This window comes from Balaenoptera physalus (assembly GCF_965194825.1).
Source record: "Balaenoptera physalus genome assembly, chromosome: 11".
NCBI classification, from domain to species: Eukaryota; Metazoa; Chordata; class Mammalia; order Artiodactyla; family Balaenopteridae; genus Balaenoptera; species Balaenoptera physalus.
In genome coordinates, this window is record NC_138896.1 from 24,495,135 (window position 1) to 24,519,930 (window position 24,796).

At 49.8% G+C, this 24,796-nt stretch overlaps 1 protein-coding gene across 1 annotated transcript; it reads left to right on the forward strand.

Moving 5' to 3' along the window:
• Nucleotides 1-8,806: 8,806 nt before the first annotated feature.
• On the forward strand, nucleotides 8,807-23,742 carry LOC309637343 (butyrophilin subfamily 1 member A1-like; the record flags this gene model as incomplete). Its single annotated transcript, XM_082411752.1, has 10 exons — nucleotides 8,807-9,167; nucleotides 10,355-10,488; nucleotides 12,626-12,973; nucleotides 16,516-16,797; nucleotides 16,914-17,114; nucleotides 17,383-17,403; nucleotides 17,498-17,524; nucleotides 18,601-18,627; nucleotides 22,645-22,671; nucleotides 23,081-23,742. The coding sequence occupies exons 2-10, from the start codon at nucleotides 10,404-10,406 to the stop codon at nucleotides 23,740-23,742; spliced, it is 1,680 nt and encodes a 559-aa protein (XP_082267878.1). The 5' UTR covers nucleotides 8,807-9,167; nucleotides 10,355-10,403.
• Between the last annotated feature and the right edge of the window lie 1,054 nt (nucleotides 23,743-24,796).

Sequence of the window (24,796 nt, forward strand, 5' to 3'; positions counted from 1 at the left end):
GGAAGATTGGGGAGACCCCTAGGAAGGTTCTAGAAGACTTCCCACCCTCACTCCCATTCTATCCTTTGGTGACTGTGACCTGGCACCCACTCCCTGGGGGAAAGGCCTCTTTTTTTTTTTTTTGAAACACCTGATCCTTAGGTCATTTGCATTCTTAATTAATTAAATTATTTATTTTTGGCTGTGTTGGGTCTTCGTTTCTGTGCGAGGGCTTTCTCTAGTTGCGGCAAGCGGGGGCCACTCTCTCATCGCGGTGCGCGGGCCTCTCACTATCGCGGCCTCTCTTGCTGCGGAGCAGAGGCTCCAGACGCGCAGGCTCAGTAGTCGTGGCTCACGTGCCTAGTTGCTCCGCAGCACGTGGGATCTTCCCAGACCAGGGCTCGAACCCGTGTCCCCTGCATTGGCAGGCGGATTCTCAACCACTGCGCCACCAGGGAAGCCCGGAAAGGCCTCTTTGATGTGTGGACACTGGACTTCCACCCACCTAGGATGTCCAACTCTTGGTTGTGGGAAGGGAGGAGCAGGCTGACCCCTTCCTGCCAGGAGGTGGAAGTGTGGCTCTTCAGGAGCGATGGCAGAGCCTGGGCCCTGGGAGAGGAGCCGCATACATGTGCTGGGTGCAGCTCCAGGGTGACACGGGACCCTCCCCCTGCAGTGAGGAAAGCAAATGGGAAAGACCAAGGCCAGGGAAGGCCAGGTCGCCTTGGGGCGAGGCAGCCTGCTCTCCTGCATTTTTAGCCAAGGAGAAGGTATCACTTCCGAGGAGGGAAGGGATAGAGTGGGAAATGCTGACCAGGGGCAGTGGACAACTTGAACCTCTGGATGTGAACTAGAATTTTCTAGTACCCCTTTGGGTCTCCTACCTGACACCTGATAGCAGGGGGCTGAGGCACTGGGCTTCCCTGAGCGGGCAGGTGGGGCAGGGAAGTCCTCAGGTGACAGAGGGACACCTGCAGAGAGAAATGGGGAAGAGCCTGGGAGTTCACTGGAGTCAGCTATTCAGGGAAAGGAGTATGTCCATATCTCTGTGGGGGGAGGGTTGTCTTCTGGCAGAAGCAATAGGTGGGTCACCTGGGAAGGTGCTTGTGGTAGAGACATCAGGGTGGGAATTCTCATGTTACCCCCTTCCCCAGGCCCCTTTGTCCTTTGTTGTGTTACTCTCCATCTGCACCCACCCACCCCCGTCCTTTCTCACTTTTCCCTGCCCTGCTTTGTAACCTGGGAGACTGACCTCCTTGGATTGATCACTGGGAGGGGGATGAGGGAGGGGGGACTTGCTGGAGGCGTCTCATTGCGTTTGGCTAGTGGGAGGCACTAGGGGGAGACCTGCTGTGGAAGGAGAGAGGATGCGATGCTTCTGTCACATTCCTTCCCTGTCAGTGTCGGGGTCCTCCCCTTGTCCCCTCAGGTCTGGTGTGTGTGTGTGTGTGTGTGTTTACGGGGTAAAGGCTCCCCAGTGCCTCAGAATCCCCCGCTGTTCCCTTCACCCAGTCCTCACCCACATAAATAGCCCCCTGTTCACAGCTCCGTCCTGGAACCGGCTCAGTGGAATTCTGCTTCCCGCTGGGACCCTCCATCCCTCATTCCTCTCTTCTCCTCCCTGTCCTCACAGGGGCTGGACGAGAACTGAGTTTCTCACGGGCTGGGGGCGCCGGGTGAGGGTGGGGTGGGGAGGCCCTCCCCCTCGCTCAGGACCCTGCTCTTCCTCAGCGCAAGCTGGCGGGTGGAGTCTTCCGCTTCACCCTCACCTTCCAGCCTCCTGGGAGTCAGCCTTCAACTCCTCCCTCTACCTTTGAACCGCTGGCTCCAGCTCTCTGAGTCAACGCCTTCTCAGCAAGGAAGACGTCTCCTCCGAGAGGTCAGGCTCCGACCAGCCATTTTCAGCTTCGTCCCAGGAATTCAGAATTTCCCCAGAGGAGCCAAAGCTGAAACTGAGGGCACTTCTCCAGCAACTGTGCCCAGGGCCTCCCTTAGCTGTGTTTTATCTTTGGTGTACCTGAGGGGGTCTCTTGTTTTGTGATTTTCTCCACTTCTTCTGTCCTGTCAGGTGGCCAGGCTGTGAGGCTGCCTGAAGCAAGAGACTTTCTTTTTCTTCCCGAGATGCTGTCAATAAATCCCCACTGAACCAGTGAGCGTAGGGAGTGTCCTATAACCTTTCAGTACGGATGCCAGGAGAGGTGAAAGGGGAGGGGGCAGGTGGAGGAGGAAAGCTTTTGATTTGGGGGAAATGGCAGAGCCGAGGCTGGGCCTTTTGCAACGTCAGGATGTGTGTGTGTGTGTGTGTGTGTGTGTGTGTGTGTGTGTGTGCGCGCACACGCGCACAAGGTTAGTGGGGAGGGGTCCATGAAGGGGGAGATCCTCACCTTCTCAGGCTTCAGGGAGCAATGAGATTGGGGAGCGTTGTGGGATAGACGAGTGAGTGGGGTCTGGGCTGGGCGGAGATGCTGACGTTGTCCCAGCACTGTCCTGTGGGAACTCAGTTTTGTTCTTAAAACGAACACTATTTTATTAAAAATAAATAAATAAAATAAAAATAATAGACAAAATGAATAAGAGCTAACTCTTCAGTAAGTCAGTAAATATTTGAATTAAGTCCCCCCACCCCAGGACACTCCCTGGTGTCCCCTCCTGTCCTAACTACCCTTTAGCAAGGCAGGGAACCCCTCATCTGACTTCTGCCACCACAGACTCATTTGCCTGTGCTTTAACTTCGTATATCAGGGATCCTGTAGCGTGGTGCAGTCTTTTGTGTCTGGTTTCCTGTGTCCCGGTCCACTTTTCTAGGACTCCTTGTCTGCTTCTCCGTTCCTCCCCTCAGTGTCTCCACCCGGGAAGCGCTGTGCCAGTCCACCCCGCTGGCCACAAGGGGGCAGCAGAACCCGATGGAATCTGGGCTGACCCAGCGGGGCAAGCCTTCTCTTGGCCCCTGGGCTCCTCCTCCCACCCAGGTAGCACCCTCTTTCTGGGCTGCCTCCCAGGCAGCTGCTGCAGATGGTCCTGCTGCTTCCCTCTCTGACACCTGCTGCTTTAGAGAGGATTTCTGGACTGGAAGTTTGCAGCTTGGGTCTCCAAACTCTTTGGATCACCCACTCCTTGGTAATGTATTTTGAACATGCAGCTATCAAATACACACAAATGTTGTACAGATTATAAAAACAAACACAAGTAACACATGAGAAGAGATACGACTAAAGCATTTATAACAGAACTTGGAATATTTCTTCTGCCTCCCCTCCTGCCCCCAGATCCCTGGAGCACTCCTGGGGCTGGTTCACCCCTACCTGGTGGCCCCTGTTTAGAGCTCAGCTGAGCTTTGTTGGTGCGGGGGGCGGTGTGTGTGGAGCCTGTGGGTTTGACACACAAAGGTCTGACCCTGGGCAGGTCCCCTCATATTGTTGAACCTCTATTTCCCAGCTGTAAAAGGAGGAAAGTTAAACTTTCCTCTGAGGATTATAATAAAGTATGTAACGTTCAGAGTAAAATGGCACTGGGTGAATAGCGTGCCTGAGTATTTGGTGACACTCATTAGAGAGCAGGGCCCGGCCTCAGGGCTTCAGCCTACAGCTCAGCCTGTGGAGACAAGTCTCCTGACACGAAGGAACAGGGCGGGCATCCTGGGGGCTGTTAGAATCGGCCTCTGAGGGTTGGTCAGGGCCTCTCCTGCCTTTACTGGCCAGGTCTCTCTCCTCGGATTCTCTCAGGGACAGAGGCCAGAGTGCCAGAACTCCAGGCCTTTCCTGTAAGTTGGCACTCAAATCCCTCCGAGCAAGACTTGCCTGGTTAACTCTTGACTGTGGGTGGGCCTGACCTATGGGATTGAGAGAGTGAGTAAATACTTCCCAGGTTGCTGAGTGGGTCACCCATGTGGGCAGTACAATAACTTTCTCTGCAAAATTCACTGTCGTCTCGGTGACTGGGGAACGTGCTTGAGACACTCTGGGCAGATGTGTCCATTCAGATGTCCTGTCCCAGATGTGCCAGGGCTGAATGCCAGGGGGATCCTACCCCTTCCTTTTTCCCCCTCCCTCCCTCCTCCCTCCCTTCCTTCCTTCCTTCCTTCCTTCCTTCCTTATACTATCTTTTTGTTTCCTTTCCTTTTAATCTCTTATTATCTTTTGTTTATTCATTAATGTAATAAAATTTATTACATTTTCTGTAAGAATGTCTTTCTCCCCAGTCTCCCTCCTTTACCTTTACACATCTCAGGGCTTGGGTGGGAGTGGTGCCTCTTCATGTCCCCAGGAATCTCAGACTTTGGAAGCAGAGCGGATTGTCTACTCAGAGGGTGGTGGGGTAGGTGCTATGGTCCAGGTGGGCTCTGCAGCCAACCTCTGGGTGGGCCCGGGCAGCACCCACTCTTGGGAATGAGTAAGGGGCCTAAGGAAGTCTGTGAGCCACCTTTGGTTGGATATTTCAGTTTTGGAGATGACAGCCTATTCTGGGAGGGGCTGTCCTTCCTCAGCAGAGGGGTAGAAGTGCAGGTTCAGAGGAAGGTCATGGCCCCAATTTTGCCCTTGGGGCTCTGCTCAGCAGGCTTCCAGGGCAGAGCTTAACCCACCAGCCAGGATCATTGTGGTTAGAGAAGGAAGGAAGCACTTTAATGTTGAAAAAAAATCATTGCTTCGTGTGTGTGTGTGTGTGTGTGTGTGTGTGTGTGTGTGTGTGTGTTCCCATTTTTCAAAAAAATAAGTATCAAAGGAGTTGTTTAAACTTTTCCTACAGTGTAAATTAATCCAGTGAACACTTCAACTTAACAGTGTCAAGTAAAATAAGCTTTACCAGATTGCATGTTTAAAAAAAAGGGGATTAATTCTTTCCATCTACTGTGACATTTTTTAAATTAATTTTTATTGGAATATATTTACTTTACAATGTTGTGTTAGTTTCTTGCTGTACAGCAAAGTGAATCAGTCATACGTATACATATATCCACTCTTTTTTAGACTTCCTTCCCACTTAGGTCACTACAGAGTAATGAGTAGAGTTCCCTGTGCTGTACAGCAGGTTCTCATTAGTTATCTGTTTTGAACATAGTAGTATATATATGTCAGTCCCAATCTCCCAGTTCATCTCACCCCGACTTCCCTTCTTGGTAACCATAAATGTATTCTCTACATCTGGGACTCTATTTCTGCTTTGCAAATAAGTTCATCTCTACCATATTTCTAGATCCTACATATAAGCAATATTATACGATATTTGTTTTTCTCTTTCTGACTTACTTCACTCTGTATGACAATCTCTAGGTCCATCCACGTCTCTGCAAATGGCCTATTTCAATCCTTTTTATGGCTGAGTAATATTCCATTGTATATATGTACCACTTCTTCTTTATCCATTCATCTGTCAATGGACATTTAGGTTGCTTCCATGTCTTGGCTATTGTAAATAGTGCTGCAATGAACATTGGGGTACATGTATCCTTTCGGATTATGTTTTTCTCCGGATATGTGCCTAGGAGTGGGATTGCTGGATCATACAGTAATTCTATTTTTAATTTTTTAAGGAACCTCCATACTGTTCTCCATAGTGGCTGTACCAATTTACATTCCCACCAACAGTGTAAGAGGGTGGCCTTTTCTCCACACCCTCTCCAGCATTTATTGTTTGTAGATTTTTTGATGATGGCCATTCTGAGCAGTGTGAGGTGATACCTCATTGTAGTTTTGATTTGCATTTCTCTAATAATTAGTGATGTTGAGCAGCTTTTCAGGTACCTCTGGGACATCTGTATGTCTTCTTTAGAGAAATGTCTATTTAGGTCTTCCACCCATTTTTGGATTGGGTTGTTTGTTTTTTTGATATTGAGTTGCATGAGCTGCTTGTAAATTTTGGGGATTAAGCCTTTGTCAGTTGCTTCATTTGCAAATATTTTCTCCCATTCTGAGGGTTGTCTTTTCCTCTTGTTTATGGTTTCCTTTGCTGTGCCAAAGCTCGGAAGTTTCATTAGGTCCCATTTGTTTATTTTTGTTTTTATTTTCATTACTCTAGGCAGTGGGTTGAAAAAGATCTTGCTGTGATTTATGCACTGTAACATTTTAAGAATCACAGTTCATTTTACATCACCGTGGTTTTATGGCTTAGGTGTTTATCTGAAACTCTTCTGAAAGCACTTGAAGCAAATGAAAGATAAGAGGTACCATGTGGCTGTTAAAGAAGAAAGTAAAATATTAAGCCCATTAGCATTAGGATAATTTATACTTTGAGAAAGAAGAATCGTTTGTGGCTAGTGAGCTGTCTTTCTTGTTAAAGCAGCTGGAACATGACCCTGATGTCTGGGAGAGGGCAGTGAAGTATGTTGTTTGATATCCATCTTGCCAGTGTGTTCCAGTGTCCGTCCAGCGTGCTTCCAGAAAATCTTCCCTGTACTTTGTCATCCGTACTGCTCTTCCCCTCCCAGTATGGAAGCAAAGGCTGGCATTCAGGGTGAGATAAGCTTTCTGGCCAGATCATCTTGTGGCATTACGGAGTCCAAGGTCCCTTCTTGCTCCTGCTTCCTGTGGAGTTGTGTGTGGAGCTGGGGGCTGGGCTGGGCTGGGTTTGAGGGCTGGAGGTGGGGGCGGGGCAGCCTCCCTGCAGCTCTAGCCCCCCCTCCTCTGTGAGGGGCCTGGACTAAGTGTCCTCAGTGGCAGGGCTCTTGTCTTACTTCGTGTCTGTGTGCATGTGTGAAAATGAAGTGGCATAAATTCGATTTGTGTGGCTCAGTTCCTGGCACTTAGTAGGTATTCAGTAAAATTTAGTTTTCATCAAATTCCTCTAATGTTTCTCAGGCCTTGAAAAATCTCCTTGTGGGGAAGGGATTGGTGGAGGTAGTGGGGGGTGAAGGTCAGGCAGACCCGGAGGCTAATATTTGTTCTCGTCTAATTAGGTACTTTTGTGTTAATGTGGATTTTCCAAACATTCCCGAGTGTAAGTAGATATTAGCAAAAATGGGCTTTTGGGGGATGACAAAGTGGGCTGTGTTCGGGTATATCCAGAAGCTCTGGGTAATGGCTCACGCCAGACTTCGGGCAGAAACCAAGCATCCCAGACATCAGCGGGTCGGTCAGTCCTTGTTCCATGAAGACAAATATAACAGGCCATTCAGAACAACCCAGAGTGAACACAGGTTGAGAGAGATTTGCTGGGTGTGTGGTTGTCAGTGTGAGATTTGATTTCCTCCACTGTAGAATGAGGCTAATAATGCCAACCACCAGGCAGAAGTGAGGTAGGAGAGACACTAGGAAAGTCACTTTACTGTGAAGCCCCGACACTGGGCAGGCTTGAGGAAGCATCAGAAGTGGTTGAAGCTGATGTTTCTGGCCAGGGCTGTACTCAGTGATGCGTTTATTTCTGGGGTAGATAAGAAAAAAGAGGGGCAGATGGTGTGGCTCTTGCATCTGCCCAGGGGCTGACTTTCAGGGTTAACAGTCTTTGTGTTTCTGTGGACTAAAATGTTTTCCGAAAGTGGGCGAGGCTGAGTAGCCCCTGTGCTGCTGAAGAGACTCCTGAAAATGAGCTCAAGTAATGTTTATTGAGTGTTTACTACGTGCTGGACAGGTGAACAGGACACACAGTGGCTCCTCTCCTGGATTCCCCAGACATTCCTCACCTGAGCACAGGTCAGGGCTGTGGAGGAGACAGGGTGCCACCAAAACCCCAGAAGCATGTGTATGGGGCACATAATGGGGATCAGGAAGTCAGCAAAGGGTCCCCTGAGCAAGGTCATTTTAGGTGAGAGCTGGGCAGTGAGGAGTTTGGGGGAGGAGGGGGAGGGCAGGAGCATCCAGTGGCTGGTGAGGATTTCCTCGGCTGGGAAGGCTCGGGGAACTGGAGGATCTCACCTGAGGCCAGTGAGGGAGCACCTGGGAGAACCACGGGATGAGGTCAGGGAGGACGTTGGAGGCCTGGGAGCCACAGAGGAGAGGTTAAGCAGGGAGGTCCCTTGAGGGGTGAGCCAGAGAGTTGACAAAAGACGATGTGAGAGGATCATGACCTTGGAAGGCAAATGAACTGGAGGAGGTGAGGCTGGAGGTGGGGTGGGGAGACCCATGAGGAGACCACTGCTTGAGCCAGCTGAGAAATGAGGGTGGCTTGGAAGTCGGTGCTGGCCGTTGATGTGAATTTGTGAAAAATCTTGAACTTTTTGGAAGTAGACTGGGTGGGAGAGTGGGATATGAAGAATTCCTCTCAAGTTTCTGGCAGAGAAAACTGGGTGAACACAGGTGCCCTTTACTAAGTAAGGAAACTGCAGGTAAGAGAGGGGCAGGAGAGGAAGAGCCAGTCTCCCTGGTTTTTCTTTGGAGACCGGCCTTTCCTGGTGTTCACTGCAGCCTGTCGGGGAGGGGGTCTGAATGGCTGTACCCAGGCCACGGGTGATATAAAACCTTAGCAAGCCTTAGGGCACTGTCCATTCAGCATGGGCAGGGCCAGGGTCCCGGAGCTGGCCCTGGAAGCTCCTGAGGCCTGGGGTTAAGCCCTGGGTTGCCAGGTTGTGGGGCGCTCCTGGGCCATCTGTTGGGGAAGAAGAGGAAACAGCCACACTGGGGGCTGTGTTCCGGGGCGGGTTACCCGCTGACGCTGATGGTCTCCGCAGCGAGCCCCTGGTGCAGACAGGCCAGGCGGGGGGCCCGCGAGCAGTCCTGGCTGTGCCACACACAGGGTCCCCGCTCCCGAGGTTAGGAGCCAACCTGGAGGGCAGCACTTGTCCAAAGTATGGTTATCGAGCCTGTGAGTCTATCTGTCCCCCTCAGGGTGCTTTCAGCTTACTTGTATCTACTCTCTTTTGCTGCTCTGATCCTGCTGTTTCCTTCTTGATCACTGGGTGACTGTCCAGAGGACAGGGCAGAGTCTGCTGGGATTGCTTTTTCCAAGTTTCACTTTCAAATAGTGGAAGGAACCAGAGAAAGGTGGACTCAGCTGTCTGGGATCGTTTCAGCGGGGTCCCCATGGTCTGGTCTCTGCAGACACCCCTGTGCCAGGCTCTGCTGCTTCTCCACTCTCCTGGGAGCCGCCTGCCCCTCAGACGTGAGGAACTCAGATTTGGATCTGGAATTAGGGTTTGGGGCCCAGAGTGACTAACTTCAGGTGCAAATTTTGAGGGCAGATTTGGGGTCTGCTGGGGTCCCTGAACCTTCTCACGCTGCCGAGTTTAGAGACGCTTCAGAAGCCCCAGCCTTTCAAAGCAGGTAGGTTGGTTTTGAAGACACTTGTGGGCCAGGAAGAGAAAGCAGGTTGCAGCTGGCGGTGAGGAGGCGGATGAGCAGGAGGTGGGGCTGGGGGCAGGGGTGGGCGGCGCTGGAGGACCGTGTGGTTCTAGGAAGACCCAGGACAACTGCGGTGAGGGGTGTGCCTTCCTTCATTCACTTTAATGTTGTGTCTCTAGCACTTACTAGTAATAGGCCCTGTTCTAATTACATGTAGTGACTCGAGAAATATAAATTCATGTGATTCTCATTAAAACTCTGGGATCTAGATGCTGTTAACATGCACATTTTGTAGACGAGGAAACAGGCAGAGAAGGTTGAGAAACTTGGTTAAGGTCGTCACACAGACAGTGCCCCAGCTTTCAGGGACTCAGCAGTCAGCCCCAAGAATCTGTCCTTCCCAGGACCCTAAGCTGCCTCGTCCCCCACCCTGAACACTAAGTCATTTCTCTGACCAGGACTCATTTATCTCCTCGGCTGCTCTGTTTCCACTGGGATCTTCTACCCCAATGCAGAAATCTTCTTCAAAGACAGCGAGGTTGAGGATTAAGCTGTCAGTGGGGATTGACTGGGCACCTGGGTGCACGGCCATGTCCTTGGTCCCTCTCAGGAAAGGGCTGGGTGGGATTGAAGTTCAGGTCAACTAAACAAGCAGCAAAGGCAGCACAGGGTACCTGTGATGGCCCCACAGTCTCCTTGAGGAGGGCGTAGTTTGTCTCTGAGGCTTCTCAGTGATTCCTGGTCACTCTGGGGGCCACAGAAGGACAACAAGTGGGAGCTGGCCTGTGCTTCGTGCTGAGGGGCCCGAGCATGGGTCTCTGTCCCGGGGCATCACCGGCGGTTGTGAATAATGGGGAGATGGAGGACATTTCCACCACGGGGCCCCTGGTGCTGAGAAAGGAAACACCTGGTTTTCTGGGCAGAGTGGGTTGTGCTGCAGGTGCCATTGGGGTGGGAAGGGGAGGACTGTGTTTTTCCCAAGCAAACCTAGTGGTTGTCTAGCCCCACAGAGGCCTGCTACAGGGGTGGGAAGCTCCAGACCCAGGGCTTTCTTGGTGTCAAGGCTGTGGGAGGCCATCACCTCACCAGCATAGTGATCCGGTAGGGGGGCTGTGCTCCTGGGGGGACTGTTGCTGGCCCTGAGCCCTGCCTCCCCTCTGGGCCCCCAGAGCTCCGGGCTGGCCCTGCCTCCTGCCCTGTCTCTCCAGCTCTGAGGAGATGGAGGATTTCTCCAGCTGCTGTGTGCTCTGCCACCTCACCTCCCTGCTCCTCCTCATCCAGCTGCCCACTGGGGGGTCCGCAGGTGAGTGTACCCCACCCCTCATCCTGTGTCCTCTTGGGTGAGTGGATCCCTGGGAGCTGGGCTGGTTCAACTCCACCAACCATCAGGAGTTGGTTGCTATTTGAGGAATCCCTTGTCTAGAAAAATCATGATGCTTCCCCAACCAGTAATTGTTATTAAATATTTAACAAGAGTCTCTAAACCATATAATAAGGGTAAGGGACCTTGACAGTCATTCAGTTATGAACTTATGATGTTTTAAAACATCAACTGTCAAAATTATGACCATACTTTTCCATTTAACTTTTGTTTCCCAGATTTATTGGTATTGAAGTTCTTATTCATCCATTAATTCATTTCATTCTACATATATTTATAAGGTGTCGACTACGTGTTAGGTGCTATACTTGAATAAAACAGAGAGAATCCCTGTCTTTTTAGAGCTTACACTCTAGCAGGAGGCCATGAATAATAAATGCAAGAAACAGCTCTACTAGACAGTTTGTTAAAAGAGATGAGAAGAGGACTTCCCCGGTGACACAGTGGTTAAGAACCTGCCTGCCAATGCAGGGGACTCGGGTTTGATCCCTGGTCCGGGAAGATCCCACATGCCGCGGAGCAACTAGGCCCGTGCACCACAACTACTGAGCCTGTGCTCTAGAGCCCGCGAGTCACAACTACTGAAGCCAGTGCACCTAGAGCCTGTGCTCCGCAGCAAGAGAAGCCAACGCAGTGAGAAGCCCGTGCACATCAATGAAGAGTAGCCCCGCTTGCTGCAACTAGAGAAAGCCCGTGCTCAGCAACAAAGACCCAACGCAGCCAAAAATAAACCAAAAAAAGAAGAGATGAGAAGAGGGGGGCAGTGAAGCAGTGTGCAGGGGTGGGGGGGTGTCAGGGGTGTGGAGGTGGGTAGCGGGCAGCAGCGTGTTCAGTGAGGTGGTCAGTGAAGACAAGGAGATGAGAGCAAAGACCTGGAGGAGGGTGTGAGCCTGTGAGGGGTCCCTTGGAAGGATGGTTTCTGCAGGAGAGAACAGCCAGTGCAAAGCTGCCTGTGTGCCTGGGATGTTCAAGGGACTGTGGAGGCAGTGTTGGCTGGAGCAGAGTGAGCGAGAGGGAGAGAAGCAGGAGTTGGGGTCAGAGAGGCCCTGGGCGTCATCCCCACCCGGCCTGTGGTCCACTGGGGGGACGAGAAGCCATGGCAAGGCTTTGAGCAGAGTAAGGCCATGGTTTCCAGGTTGAAGAGCCGCAGACGTGGGAGTGGGGAGAGGAAGACACAGGGAGGGAGTCTACTGCCATCCTCCAGGTGAGAGACGATGGTGACTCAGACCAAGTCTGGGCAGCTCAGGAGTGAGAAGTCGTTCTTTGGAGATCCAGCGGGGCTGTGCTGCAGAAGGGTCATGCCGTGGCCCATCCACGAGGCCTCAGAAGGCCCATGGCTCTGAGAAGATATCGGTGGGATGAATATGGGCTCCTGTGGGCGACGAGAGTAAAGGCAGGTTTTTAATGAAAATAGCATTTGCGTCTAGTTTTCAGTGCACTTGTAGTTCAGCTGAGGAGAAAGTCATGAGCACAAATAATAAAGTTAGGGGTGGCAGTGGGGATGTTTCTGGGTGCGGCTGAGTGATCAAGGAGTTCTGTCCTAGGCCACAGGTATTCTCTTTGGTCAGGGTTCAGTCCTGTCCAAGAGGGGCCAGGATAGAGCTATGGTTCTCAAAGTGATGTCCCTGGAACATCAATATTAGAATCTCGGGGAATTCTTTAGAAATGCAGATCCTTGGGCCCACCCCAGACCTACTGAATCAGAAGCTCAGGGCGGGGGTGAGGGGGCAGCACTGTGTGTTTTATAAGCCCTCTTGCTGATTTTGCTGCATGCTGAAGGTTGCCAACCACTGACTTGGAGTTTTCCATGAAAGAGTGTGAAAACAGCAGTACAGATGGATGAAGGATTCTCTGTGACATCACTTCTGGGTCATAAAATTGTGGCCAGAATGTCTTGCGGAGATTCAGAATCATCACAGCTCAGTCCCTCAGGTCATGATGGCTCATGTTATCCAACACCTGTCCCCAGCCTGCCCGGGCCTTCCCACCAGACTGTGTGTGTTTCCTGCCCTCACTCTGTGTCCCTCTGTCTTTCTCACTCCTATGTCTGTGTCCACAGAGGGGTTCTTCGTGACTGGCCCCTCGGATCCCATTGTGGCAGTGCTGGGCGGAGACACCGTGCTGCCCTGTCGTGTGTCCCCACCCATAAGTGCAGAAGACATGGAGCTGAGGTGGTTCCGCTCCAAGTTTTCAGAAGCCGTGTTCATCTATCAAAACCGAGTCGAGTGGAATGAGGAGCAGATTGCTCGTTACGTAGGGCGGACCTCGCTGGTGAGGGACTTCCTTGCCCAGGGGGAGGCTGCCGTACGCATCCAGAAGGTCCAGGTCTCAGACAATGGGCTGTACACCTGCTTCTTCAGAAAGGGAGGCTTCTACGAAGAGGCGAGTTTGGAGCTGAAGGTGGCAGGTTGGTGACTTGAGTTATGTTTTTGATCCTGGAATATTGGAGTTGGGAGGAACTTCAGGGACCATGTAAATCGGTCCCTCATTTTACAGATAACAGGAGGCTCATCCACTCATTCCATTATTCAGTACAAATATATCGAAAGCCTACTCTGTGCCACATCCTATTTTGGGCACCTGGGATACATCAGTGAACCAAACAATGTTCCCTGCTCTGTGGAGTTTATATTCTAGAGGCAATCCATAAATACTAGATAAAAAGGTTATAGAGGATGTTAGGAAGTGGTAAGTATTTAGGATGAGAGGCCAGGAAAAAAGTGGAAGGGGACCAGGGGTGAGGAGGGCTTCAGTGTTGCATGGGGCCTCAGGCTGGGCTTTTTAGACAATTTGAGCAGAAGCTCAAAGGAAGTAGGAATTTAGCCATGTGGATATCTGTGGGACCAGAGTTCCCAGCAGAGGAAACACCCAGCGTGAAACCCTGAGGTGGGAGTGTGGCTGGTGTGTTCTGAGCACACAAACCGGCCCTCATGGTTGATAAGATGAGTGAACGGGAGGGTGGTAAGAGGTGACGATAATGGAACGAAGAGATGTTCCTGGCCGAGGGGCACAGAGAAGGGGTTGGCTAATGCTCTCTGGGGCGATCAGGAGGAGTTCATAGGTAATACACACTTGAGCAGGCACTTGAGTTCACCAGACCAGGCTCCAAAAAGCCCTTGATGCTGATGGACTGGAACATGAGAAGGCAGGGGCCACAGAGAGCATGGTGATCGCAGTTACTAGCAGTTAATCAAAGGGTCCTTGGGGCTGGAGTGTGTGGTCCCTGAGGGGCATAGGTAGTGGAAATTGGGGGGAAGAGGAGAGGAGTCTGGGGGGGAAGGCAAATTCCAGATCATAGAAGAGTTTGCATGCTGTGCTATGGGGTGTTGATGGATTGCTGAGGAAATTTTAAACAGAGCAGTGCCTGGAACGTTCCCTTTGTCAGCTGTGAGGAGGATGGATGAAAGGTGAGCCAGGCTGGAGGCATGGATGCAGTGACGAGGTCAAGAGTATGACCTCACATAGAGGCAATGGGATCACATAGAGGGAGCGGGGGATCAGACATCAGTGAGGTTTAGAAAGCCGACCCAACTGAGTGAGTGGATTTGGGGACACAGTTTGGAGGGGAAGAGGGGACTGCAGAAGCTCCCAGGGTTTTGCCTTGGCTGTTTGTTGTTTAGTGGTAGGAATATTGAAAATTTTGTGTGTCGACTGAAGAAACACACACAACCTAAGAGCTGTGAGCTGAGTTTTATTCAGGGTCTTACTGAGGGCTATATAATCCGGGAAACAGTCTCTCAGTAGCTCTGAGAAACTGCTCCAAAGAGGTAGGAGGAGAAGCCAGTTTATACAGGATTTTGGCTATGAAATATGTGCAGACAAGCATACATCTCGGTGAACGTTTACTGCTAATCACGAGGATCAGACACCTCAGTTAATGATTTTAGTGCTTTTCTATGTGTGAGAAGATGCAAGAACCTGGGTTCATTAAATTTTTTTTCCCTGAGATATCTCTAACTATCTAAGGGACCTGTTTTTCCAAAGCACAGAGTGCCTTAGCCTATTTTTTTGTCCTGAATTCCTTTTGGGGTGTACTGTCAGTGAGTGGCTACAGTGCTAATGACTTGATCCTTGTAGAATTGCGTGGTGGGCAACATTCTTTGTTTTAGATGTGTTATCTGTTGCCATGATAATGCTGTGTAACAAACAGCCACAAAAATCACAGTGGCATATAACAATAACCATTTATGTAATTCAGGCATGAAAGGAGTACAGCTAATCTGGACTGTATTTGACTAATCTTACTTGGGATTATTTATACACCTTTGGTGATGTTGGGGAAATACAATTAAAAACAAAATCTCCCAAAGCAGAAATCGTCCTCACAAAGTTAGTAGAGAAAGAATACAGTTTTATTACTGAATGGGCATTAAACCAGAGTCTGATACACATCACAGGCAATCTACTAAGAGATCGCAAAGACAGAGAGAAAGCTCCCCCTTTTATCAAGTCAAGCAGATACATCCCATTACATACATGTTTTCAAGGTAAACACTAACTAATCCTCAGGTCAGAGGACTTGATAGCACCATCTGTCACATAGTTCACCCTAAATTTTCCTGGTAATTGAGGTGACTATCTATGTTAGCTAATTGGCTTTATCCAGAGGAAAAACAATTTCTTATGCCTTTATGACAGAAGGTGGTTTTACAGCTTGGAGTTCAGTGTCCACTGAAGTTAGGCTCCTACCCTTCCACAGGGAAGGGAAAAGTTGGGTGCTATCTCCCTTAACATTTATATTTCAAAGAGATGGCTCCCAGGTCCTAGAGAAAGGCATTCGTGGGTCCCAAAGCTGGCAAGAGGCCTATCTAGTTTTCAAAAAGGATTTATATACATTTCAAAGTGGAGGGGGGGACTTCCCTGGCGGTCCAGAGGTTAGAACTCCACCCTTCCAGTGGAGGGGCTGCAGGTTCGATCCTGGGTTGGTGAACTAGGATCCCACATGCCGTGTGGAGTGTGGCCAAAAAATTTAAAAAAGAAAAAAAAAAAGGAAGTAGGGAGAAACTACCTACAATGACAGGTTTTCTAAAGCAAGTGTTCTAAGGAAAAGGATGGGAGAGGAATCTCTTCCTTTATTTTCAACGCGGAGAATGACGCCTCTTAATTTTAATTCTTATTTGTCCTTACAGTCAGCTGAGGAGGTCACCATAAGGACCTTTGCTGGGTTTGTTCAGCTGGGTATTGGTTGATCTAGGAAAGCTTCAGCTGGAAAGGCTGCACCAGACCAAACATGTCCTCCCTGTGGCAGAGGGTAGCCCAATGGCACAAGGATGTTACAACCTCTGCTTGAGTCACATGGCCTAGTCTCTCACTGGCTAGTTGAGTCACCTGACCCGGCCCAGAGGCAGAGTGTGAAGGCATCAAAAAGTGTGTGGCCGAGGGCCAGCTGGATATAAAGAGGGAGTGAAGATTTGGGAATCTTTTTACAATCCATCTATCACAGATGGGGCAAAATCACGTATTCAGTTCTGGAATTTTAAGTTTGAAATGTATGTGAGGAATCCTGGCGGAAATAACCCGCTGGATGTGGATATACGGGAGGCGAGTTCAGGGGCTAGGGTTGTCATCTGATCTAATTTTGGTGGTGACTTTCAAAGAGAGGCAGTGGGTGTGGAAGCCGGTGCCCTGGGAGAGTGTGTGAGGTGAGGAGAGTCGAGGATAAGGATGGGACCTGGGACCACATTCCTCCTGTTTCCACTGGGCGTCAGCCCTTGCACCTGCATGACTGGGGAGAAGAGCCCCAGCCCTCTGAGCCCCCGGAGGTCCCCACACTCTTTCCTTGTGTTCCCCGTGGCAGGGCGGCTGCCTTTCTCCCTGCAGGGGACAGCCTCCTCCAGAGCCCCAGAATGCAAGGCGAAGGGCTCCCACTGGAGTTGTGCACACGTAGGCACTGCTGGGGCCCCCAGGACCCAGGCGGCCCCCCTGGGCTCTACATCTTGCCTCCCGCAGGTGTGGGCTCTGCCCCTCAGGTGCGCATCACAGGGCCCGAGGAGGATGGGGTCCGTGTGGTGTGCACGTCCTCAGGGTGGTTCCCGAAGCCCCAGGTGCGGTGGAGAGACCTCAGCGGAGAGAAGTCCCTGGCGTTCTCCGAGACGCACACCCAGGACGCTGAAGGGCTGTTCGGCGTGGAGGTGGCTCTGGTGGTGAGAGACAGCTCTGCAGGGAACGTGACCTGCTCCGTCCTCAACACTGTCCTGGGCCAGGAGAAGGCCATGGCCATCTTCATCCCAGGTCAACGCTGCTCGCTGGTCCCCGCAGGGCTGGGGGAGCGGGCCGGGCGCTCCTGAGTGTGCTGGGCTTGGGTGTCCCGGGTGGTGGCCCTGACGGGGTCTCTGGCCGGGCCGCAGAGCCCTTCTTCCCCCAGGCCTCTCCCTGGAAGCTGGCTTTCTCAGTGAGCCTGTCTGTGCTGATGGTCCTGCTGCTTGGGGCTGGATGTTACACCAAGAGGGAACATTCCATGAAGTTGCTGGCGATGCGAGCAAAGGAGAGTCTGCGCCTGGTGAAGGAGCAGCACCGGCGGGCAAAGGAGGAGGTGCTGAAGGACGCAGGTAAGGCAGGACAGTGGCCAGGGCTGGAGAGCACGGCAGCCGCGCTGAGATGGATGACCGACCGCAGGGCCTGCCTGAGTCCAGGGCTCCGGGGAAATCCGGGCCCAGGGCCGGTGGCTGGGGAGACCCAGGGTGGATGGCTGGAGCCAGGGAGGCCCCGATGGGTCTGGGGTTGGAAGCTCCTCCAGGTTACACACAGAGAGGTGGTATTTTGTGGACTCTTTTTCTTAGGGATGGCAGCTCATGCTTCTTCTGCACTCTCTTTCAGATGAACTCCAGGCAGAACTCGGTAAGTTCTGCTTTTCCCCCTGAGCTCTCTGCATGCCCTTCGTAGGAGACAGTCTGGTTCTTAGTTCACCTGCTTCCTGTGTGTTGCCTTTCAGACTGGAGGAAGTCCGCTTACCTGGCTGGTGAGTGACTCTCCTGATGTCCTTGGGTTTCCTGTCCTCCTGTGACAAGGCGTCCCTCTCCTTGCTTCTGTCCAGACACAGCCGTGTGGACACCCTCCCTGGGGCGGAAGTGAAGGCTGCTGGGAGGCAGAACCCAGCTGCAAAGGCTCTCCCAGATCTGGGCCGCTGATTCCCACCTAGTGCTTGGGAGCCTGGGTGTGACGGTGACCCCAGGGTCCATCATGCACCCTGGGTCTTATTCCAGCCGTGACTGACCCACTATATTGATAGTTTTCTAGCCTTGAATGCCCCTGGTTTTCAGACAGTACCTGGAAGCAAAAGTCATGTGTTCTGAGATTGCATTAAAGGAGCTATCCAAATCAGCGGGGTGATTCAGTTTAGGAGTGTGACCTCCTGTCTCCACCCCAAAACAGCATGCAAAGAGGGTCTGTTCCCTCTAGTTTCTTTGGGTGATGATCAAAAAGTTATGGGGGCATAGCTGGGCTGACCATGCATGGGAATGTGATGGGAAGGGCTGTCAATGCCCCAGAATAGTGATGTTTATCTCTAGAAATATTTCATCTGAGAAAGATTAACCACTTTTATCCCAGAACTCATCTCACATTCCTGTCCTTACATAGTTCCCATTTCAAGTTATTTCCCAAATATATCTTTGCCAGAAAAAAACTGAATATGATGATGCTTTCTTAAAATTACAGAATAATTTATATTGTATTCCCTAAAATGTTTTCACACATAGTAGAAGGTTTGATCCTTAGCGGCAAAAGTCAACGTAAGTAGAATAAGAATTTTTGAGGTTTTTGAGGCACAGAACAGCTAAGTGACTTGCCAAACATCACACAGCAGCAGCGGGACAGTGGTGTAAGTCAGCCTGTAATGCAGGGCTCCTGACCTGTGGTCCAGGGAAATTCCCACAACATCCGCTGTCTGCACATAGCAGGGGGTCACCTCCTCTCCAGCCTCTCCACGACTGTAGTTAGTCTCACCGGCAGAGCAGAGGGGAGGCACGGGCCAGTGGATTCACAGCGCGTAGGCTTGTTCTGGCTGAGGTCTCACCGGGGTGTGTTCCCTTTCAGCCTGGAGGAAGGCCCAGCTGTATGCAGGTAAGTGGCTCTGAGTTCCTGCAGCCTCCCTTCCCCAACCTGGACTCTGCCCTCTTCTCCATCAGGGGACTCATGAGGGTGGGCTTGGTGTCCCTGGTCTCCGTGTCACTTTTGTAACCTCCATCCAGAGACCGCAGGGACTCCTCCTTGGAACACAGATCTGCCTCCATTCCGGCCTGTCCTCTACTGCAGCGCACTGTCAGGGTTAGCCACGCCCTCCCCAAACACCTGGCCCAACTGGAACTGCTCACTGGTGCAGTGACCATGGAGGGGTCAGTTGTGAGGAGGGACGGCAGCAGGGAATGACTGTGTGGATCAGGGATCGCTCAGCTCTGGAAGATTTCAGAAGTCATGCTTGCCTGCTTAGGACTCAGGCCTTCCCAAGGGGGCCCGTGGTTCTTGATCCCTCTTGCTCCAAAACTCCTACCCCTTTCGGCTCTAGCTTTGGTTTTCCTGCTTCTTCCTGGTCCTCTGGGATATTGGTCTTCTCTCTGCTTCCTCGTGCTCTGACTCCCTGTCCAGACTCAGTTTCTTCCTCCAAGCCTCCTTGGTTGCTGAGGAATTAGTTGCTCTAGAGCAGGTGTTCTGGATCTGGGGTCCAGAACTTCTGGGATGTTGATGGACTCCTGGGGTGAGGGTCTGTGAAAGATCTGAAATTATATGAAAAATCCTGTGTATATGTTTGTGTAATAGGAACAAAAATGTAACAACCATTATCTCCTTTTCGGAGAACTCTGTGTTTGCTGATAGGCTCAATCCTGGTTAGGTTTATTAGGGGCAATGTGTGAAGAAACATAGAGGAGTCACAATTGTTTCCCAGAGAAAGGGTGTGGAGCAAATCAAGGAAGACAAGACCAGGAGGAGGAAGAGAGGAGGAGATGAGGAGGAAGTAGTGTGTCTGAGATTTGTCTTATAGAGATTGGGGTTGCTTGTAGTGGTGGAAGAGAGACTACAAGGCACAACCATGGTGGTTTGAGTTGGGGGGCACACAGAGGTTGTGCAAGTTATTGGGGTGCATGAAGTGTAATCAACTCCTTGATACCACTTTGAGAAATTTCAGTCAAGACACGTTTATTTTTAAGCCATTTTGAGGTAACCCTCGAATTGAGTTGGCCTCTGATAACGAGACCATCTCAACCTTCCCGTAGTGGTCAGGGCAGGAGTGTGGTATGGGACATCCTAGTGCAATGTAAGGTTGTCCCAAGGACCCTTTAGCTTTGGGGTGAGTTAAAGATCTATACCCTCAAAGCCTGTGTAACATGCCCTTTCCCTGCTTGGAATGTTTTTGTTTACAGTCAGGAATATAGATCGTGAGAGACAGAGAGGGGTAAACCAAGGGGTGAAAAAAGCATGAGGAGTGAGGATGTCGTCTTAGGGATTCTTACCGATTCTCCCTGGGATTTATATGTTAAACATGAGGATCAGATAGTCCTCTTTTACCATCTCCCCCTTACCTGCTAGATTGAAGAGCATGTGTTTTAATGTATATCTTGTATACCCTTCTATTTTGTAAGGACAAATCCCATTACACTAGAATCAACATTTTCATATTGACAGGTTCATAGTGTGAGGTGGACAAATGTTTGATCTCTTTTTATTCATAAAATTGGAAAAACAATTTGTAATTTAATGATTTGCTGTGGAAATTAAGTGAAGAATAGCATCACACTCGATACATTGTGGAGTCTCACAATTAAATGCCAACTCTCTTTTCCCCTCCTTCCCCTTCTTCTTGTTAATCTCGATCACTTGTGATACAGAAATTTCTAGCTGGGTGTCAACTAGTGTCTTGGTGAAGAACAAGTAAATTAAAGTTCATTTTTTTTCTCAAAGGGTCACATGGGTCAGGCCAGTTTTTGTGATCTTATTTCCATCAACCAAATCAACAGAGACGGAAATGCCAATTTCTGCATGAACCTGTATTACGTGGGGATGGTGGTCACAAATATGCACCCCAAATGTGCACGGAAATGTCATTTACTTACTTCTACAAATGTTCTAATCTTGTTCCCGAGTCTTCACCCTGTTTGAGGCAACAGCTCTCCCTGTGCAGACATTTCAGGGTCCCATGACTCATACAGGCTCTGCTTTAGTTGGTGGCGAGCTTCCTTTCTTCTTCCCAAAAGGGAGTATGGAGGTTAGAAGAGATTATGTGGCCTTGGGTCAGTGGAGAAAGGGGTCCCTCTGCTCTCCCTTGGTCATATCAGGCCATCACCCTGGAGGGACTAGCCTGACCTGGTCCTTAAGATCCTTGGTCTGGGGTCAGCTGAGGAGCGGCAGGTCCTGTCTAGCTGTTTAGGCACTGTTGTTTCCCGCCTACCCTTGACCCCATCCCAAGGTTCTTAATACATCCATAAAGTTCCCTTTACCACAAGATATTTACACATTTGGGGGTTTAGAACATGGACATCTTTGGGGGCCTCTCACTGAGGTTCTCCTGGAAGCTTACAACCTCTCTGGGTAACTATAGGGGGAAGCAGATGACTAGATCCAGTATTTTAGGTTCTCCCTCACATATAGGGATGTTTTTGCTTCACTAACCCTGTGAAAAGGGGGAAGAGAATTCATTAGTGTCTTTCCTCTTACTGAATGTATGTCTTCCTCACTTTGAACACCTGTCTCCCTTCCTGGAAACCTTTCCGTTGCCTCCTAACTGGGCAAGATTTCTCTGATGCCGTATCCCGAATTCTCTCCACTCATGGTTTACAGTCAGCCTTTGAGTTCAGTTAAGCCAAGTTGTATTCTCTCTACCGCTGGCTTGGCGGTAACCTGCATGTTCGGCTCAATTAACCCTTTTTTTTTTTAAAAATTATGCCATATTTTACTTCATAAAAATAAAATACTTCCCTCATCAAAACACCATAATACAACAACAAAATACAAACAAACTAAAACGGCAAAAAGGAAGAATACTTGCCCTGGATGTGATATACAAAGGCTTAAAATGCTAAATAGAGAAAGACCTAGTGTAAGTCAGTATAAAATTACCCCCCCACACTGGAACTGGCACAAACATACAATTCATAAAAGAAGAAATTCCAAATCAATAAACACATGAACAAACATATATCTTCACTACCTATCAAAAGATGGGATGAAAAGGCAGTTTTATAACTGACGAAAGGAAATAATTAAGTACAACATTCTAGAGGGAAACTTGACATTCCATGTCATAAGCTTTGTTGTTTTAATTTTTATTGGGGTATAGTTGTTTTACAATGTTGTGTTAGTTTCTACTGTAGCTCAGTTAACTCTTTTTTTAAAAATTAATTAATTTATTTTTGGCTGTGTTGGTTTTTCGTCTCTGTGTGCAGGCTTTTGTTGCAGCGAGCAGGTGCTACTCTTCCTTTCTGTGTGCGGGCTTCTCATTGCAGTGCCTTCTCTTCTTGCAGAGCACAGGCTGTAGGTGCGCGGGCTTTGTTAGCTGTGGAACATGGGCTCAGTAGTTGTGACTCGTGGGTTCTAGAGCACAGGCTCAGTAGTTGTGGTGCACGGGCTTAGTTGCTCCGTGGCATGTGGGATCTTCCCGGACCAGGGCTCGAACCTGTGTCCCCTTCATTGGCAGGAGGATTCTTAACCACTGTGCCACCAGGGAAGCCCCTCAATTAATTCTTGATAATTACATGGAAGCCTTGGAAATTTTGATATCCCCAGTTCTTTCTCCAGAAACCTAGTTTTCAGGATGGATGAGTGGCTAGGGACTTGAGAAAGCTTTATTTTATAGTGAAATCTGGGCAGTGACCTTTATGTTCAAACTGATATCAAGCCTCTGAATCCCTCAGTATTAAGGTCTATGGCTTAGCCTTCAAGGGAGGCTGAAGCATGATGGTTCTGTGTGTGTGTGTGTGTGAGAGAGAGAGAGAGAGAGAGAGAAAAGAAATACATGCATCAGTTGAAAGTTTCCAAAACATTTTCCTCTATAACTCTCACATCAGTATGTTTCAGAAGACTAAGCACTGACCCTGATATGTACAGTCTCTGCAAACCCCTGATATGAAACGTGTGGTTCTCTTGTAGATTGGCGGAAGGAGAAGTTCCAGGCCTGTGAGTGACTTCGTGTTCTTTCTGGATGTTCCTACTGCTGCCCCCGTGGCCTCTCCTTCAGTTCTCAGTGGTGATGTAGATGCCGGCACCATCAATGGTGGTGGGGCGTCGTGGTGCTGATAGTCACATAGGTGGGGCCGGTGGGTGTGGCTGATATTGGATGCTAAATAGATATTTTTCAGTCTTTGAAGTCCAGGCTGGTCCTCAGGGCCCTGTGACATGTGTAACTCTGAAATTATCTTGTGGATCCTTTTCCTGCTTGGAAGGCTGTGAACTTGAGTCACAAGTTTCTAATCTCGGGGGGCTTAGCCTTCTCCCCATGCAGCTGAGAGTCCAGGTTGGGGGGTGGTTTTGTGCTCTTATTATGGGGCAGGGGAGGGCCTTGCATGATAGGCAACTTTCTCTGCAGGGCTTGTCACTCTGGATCGAGGATCTGCCCATTCAAACCTTGTCGTCTCTCATGAAAACACGACTGTGGCCTGGAAGGACACCAGTGTGAGCTCAGGAGACACCTGCAGCGTATTGGGCTTTGAGAGCATCACGTCAGGGTGCTGTTACTGGGAGGTGGAGATCAGGGATGCAGGCCGAAGCGAGTGGGCTCTGGGGGTCTGTAGGGAAAATGTGAACAGGAACGGCTGGTATGTAGAATTACCAGAAAAGGGGTTCTGGGTTGTGGGGCAGTATGAAGCTAAATATTGTGCCTTTACTCAACCTCTGACTCACCTATCCCTCAGACAGGTTCCCCGCAGGGTAGGGGTGTTCCTGGACCACAAGGAAGGGGATGTCTCGTTCTACAACATGACTGATGGCTCCCACATTTTCTCCTTCCCTCGGGCTTCCTTCTCTGGGACCGTCTTTCCATACTTCATGATCAGGTCAGGAGATGTGTCCCTGACCGTCTGTTCCAAGGAGGGATGGTCTGAGGGGCACCCTGTGCCCCATAACAGTTCTTTTCTGGAGGAGCCTGTGAGCCTCCCAGGGGAGGGGTTCAGCTCAGGCTCAGGTGCTAATGCTCCCCCAGTGGCTGAGTCTCCATTACTCCCCTGCAAACCGGAGGCTGTGTCCCCATAGGGCCCGTCACTGTCCTGGACCCCTCGCTGTGGGTCTTCATGGAGCTGCAGACTCCATGTGACAGAGGCCTCTGTGGTGGGTCCTGGATGGCTGGGAGTCTTGCCCTGTTGCTGTGGAGGCAGACTCCTGGGTGTGTGGTTACGAGAACCATCAGTTCCTGCCTTGTGCTCAGGAAGCAGATGATAAAAGCTGACTCCGGGCGCGTTTCGGGGTAGCCTGAATTTTACTATGGGAAGTTGTTTTTCTTTCGGTAATAAAAAATATTTCATGAGGTTTTTATACTGTTTGGATGTGATAGATCGAATTACTCTGCAGAATAAAGTGGTGTTTACTTTATCCAATGTGAGTTTGTGCAGAAGAACCCAGAGGCTGATGGTTGGTCCCCAGATCTGTTTTGGGGGATCTGTACTATTAAGCCCGAAAAGGTGGTCATCTAAAAATTTCCAGGGAAATGGGTGGCTGATGGACTTCTAAGAAGTCTAGTATTTTATTTTATGTATTTCATATTCTGAGATAGATAAAACACACCCATTTTTCCAAACCTCAGTAAATTTCTGTTACCTGTGAAAAACTTGTGTTGTGTTCATTTAAGGAATTAAGGAGAAGGATCTGGGTTTTTCATTTCTGCCAACAGCAGATGGAAATAAAAGAATTGCTATCCGAATTAAGATGTAAATGAAGAAGAGAATTTCCAGGGACAGGATGAATTGTAGAAAGCTTTGACCATGAGCATGGAGCCGGTTATCAATGTATTGCCTCTCAGTACTTCCAAGTCCAATGGTAAAGGTTAATGGAAAACCACAGCAAACGAAAGGAAGCAGGACTGTTAAGGACCCAGACCTTTGGGAATGAAGTTGCGGTCACTCGACCAGGTAGAGAATCTGACCTGTGGTTCTGGGTGAGAAGACAGAGAGTAAGAAGTGGAAGAAGGCAGTCATGGATATTGATCTACCCTGTGATCAATTACAGAAAGAGGACTTTAATAACTTTGCATATTTTCTCTTTCTTGTCATGTGTATGTGTGCGTGTGTGTGTTGATTTCTATTTATTATCC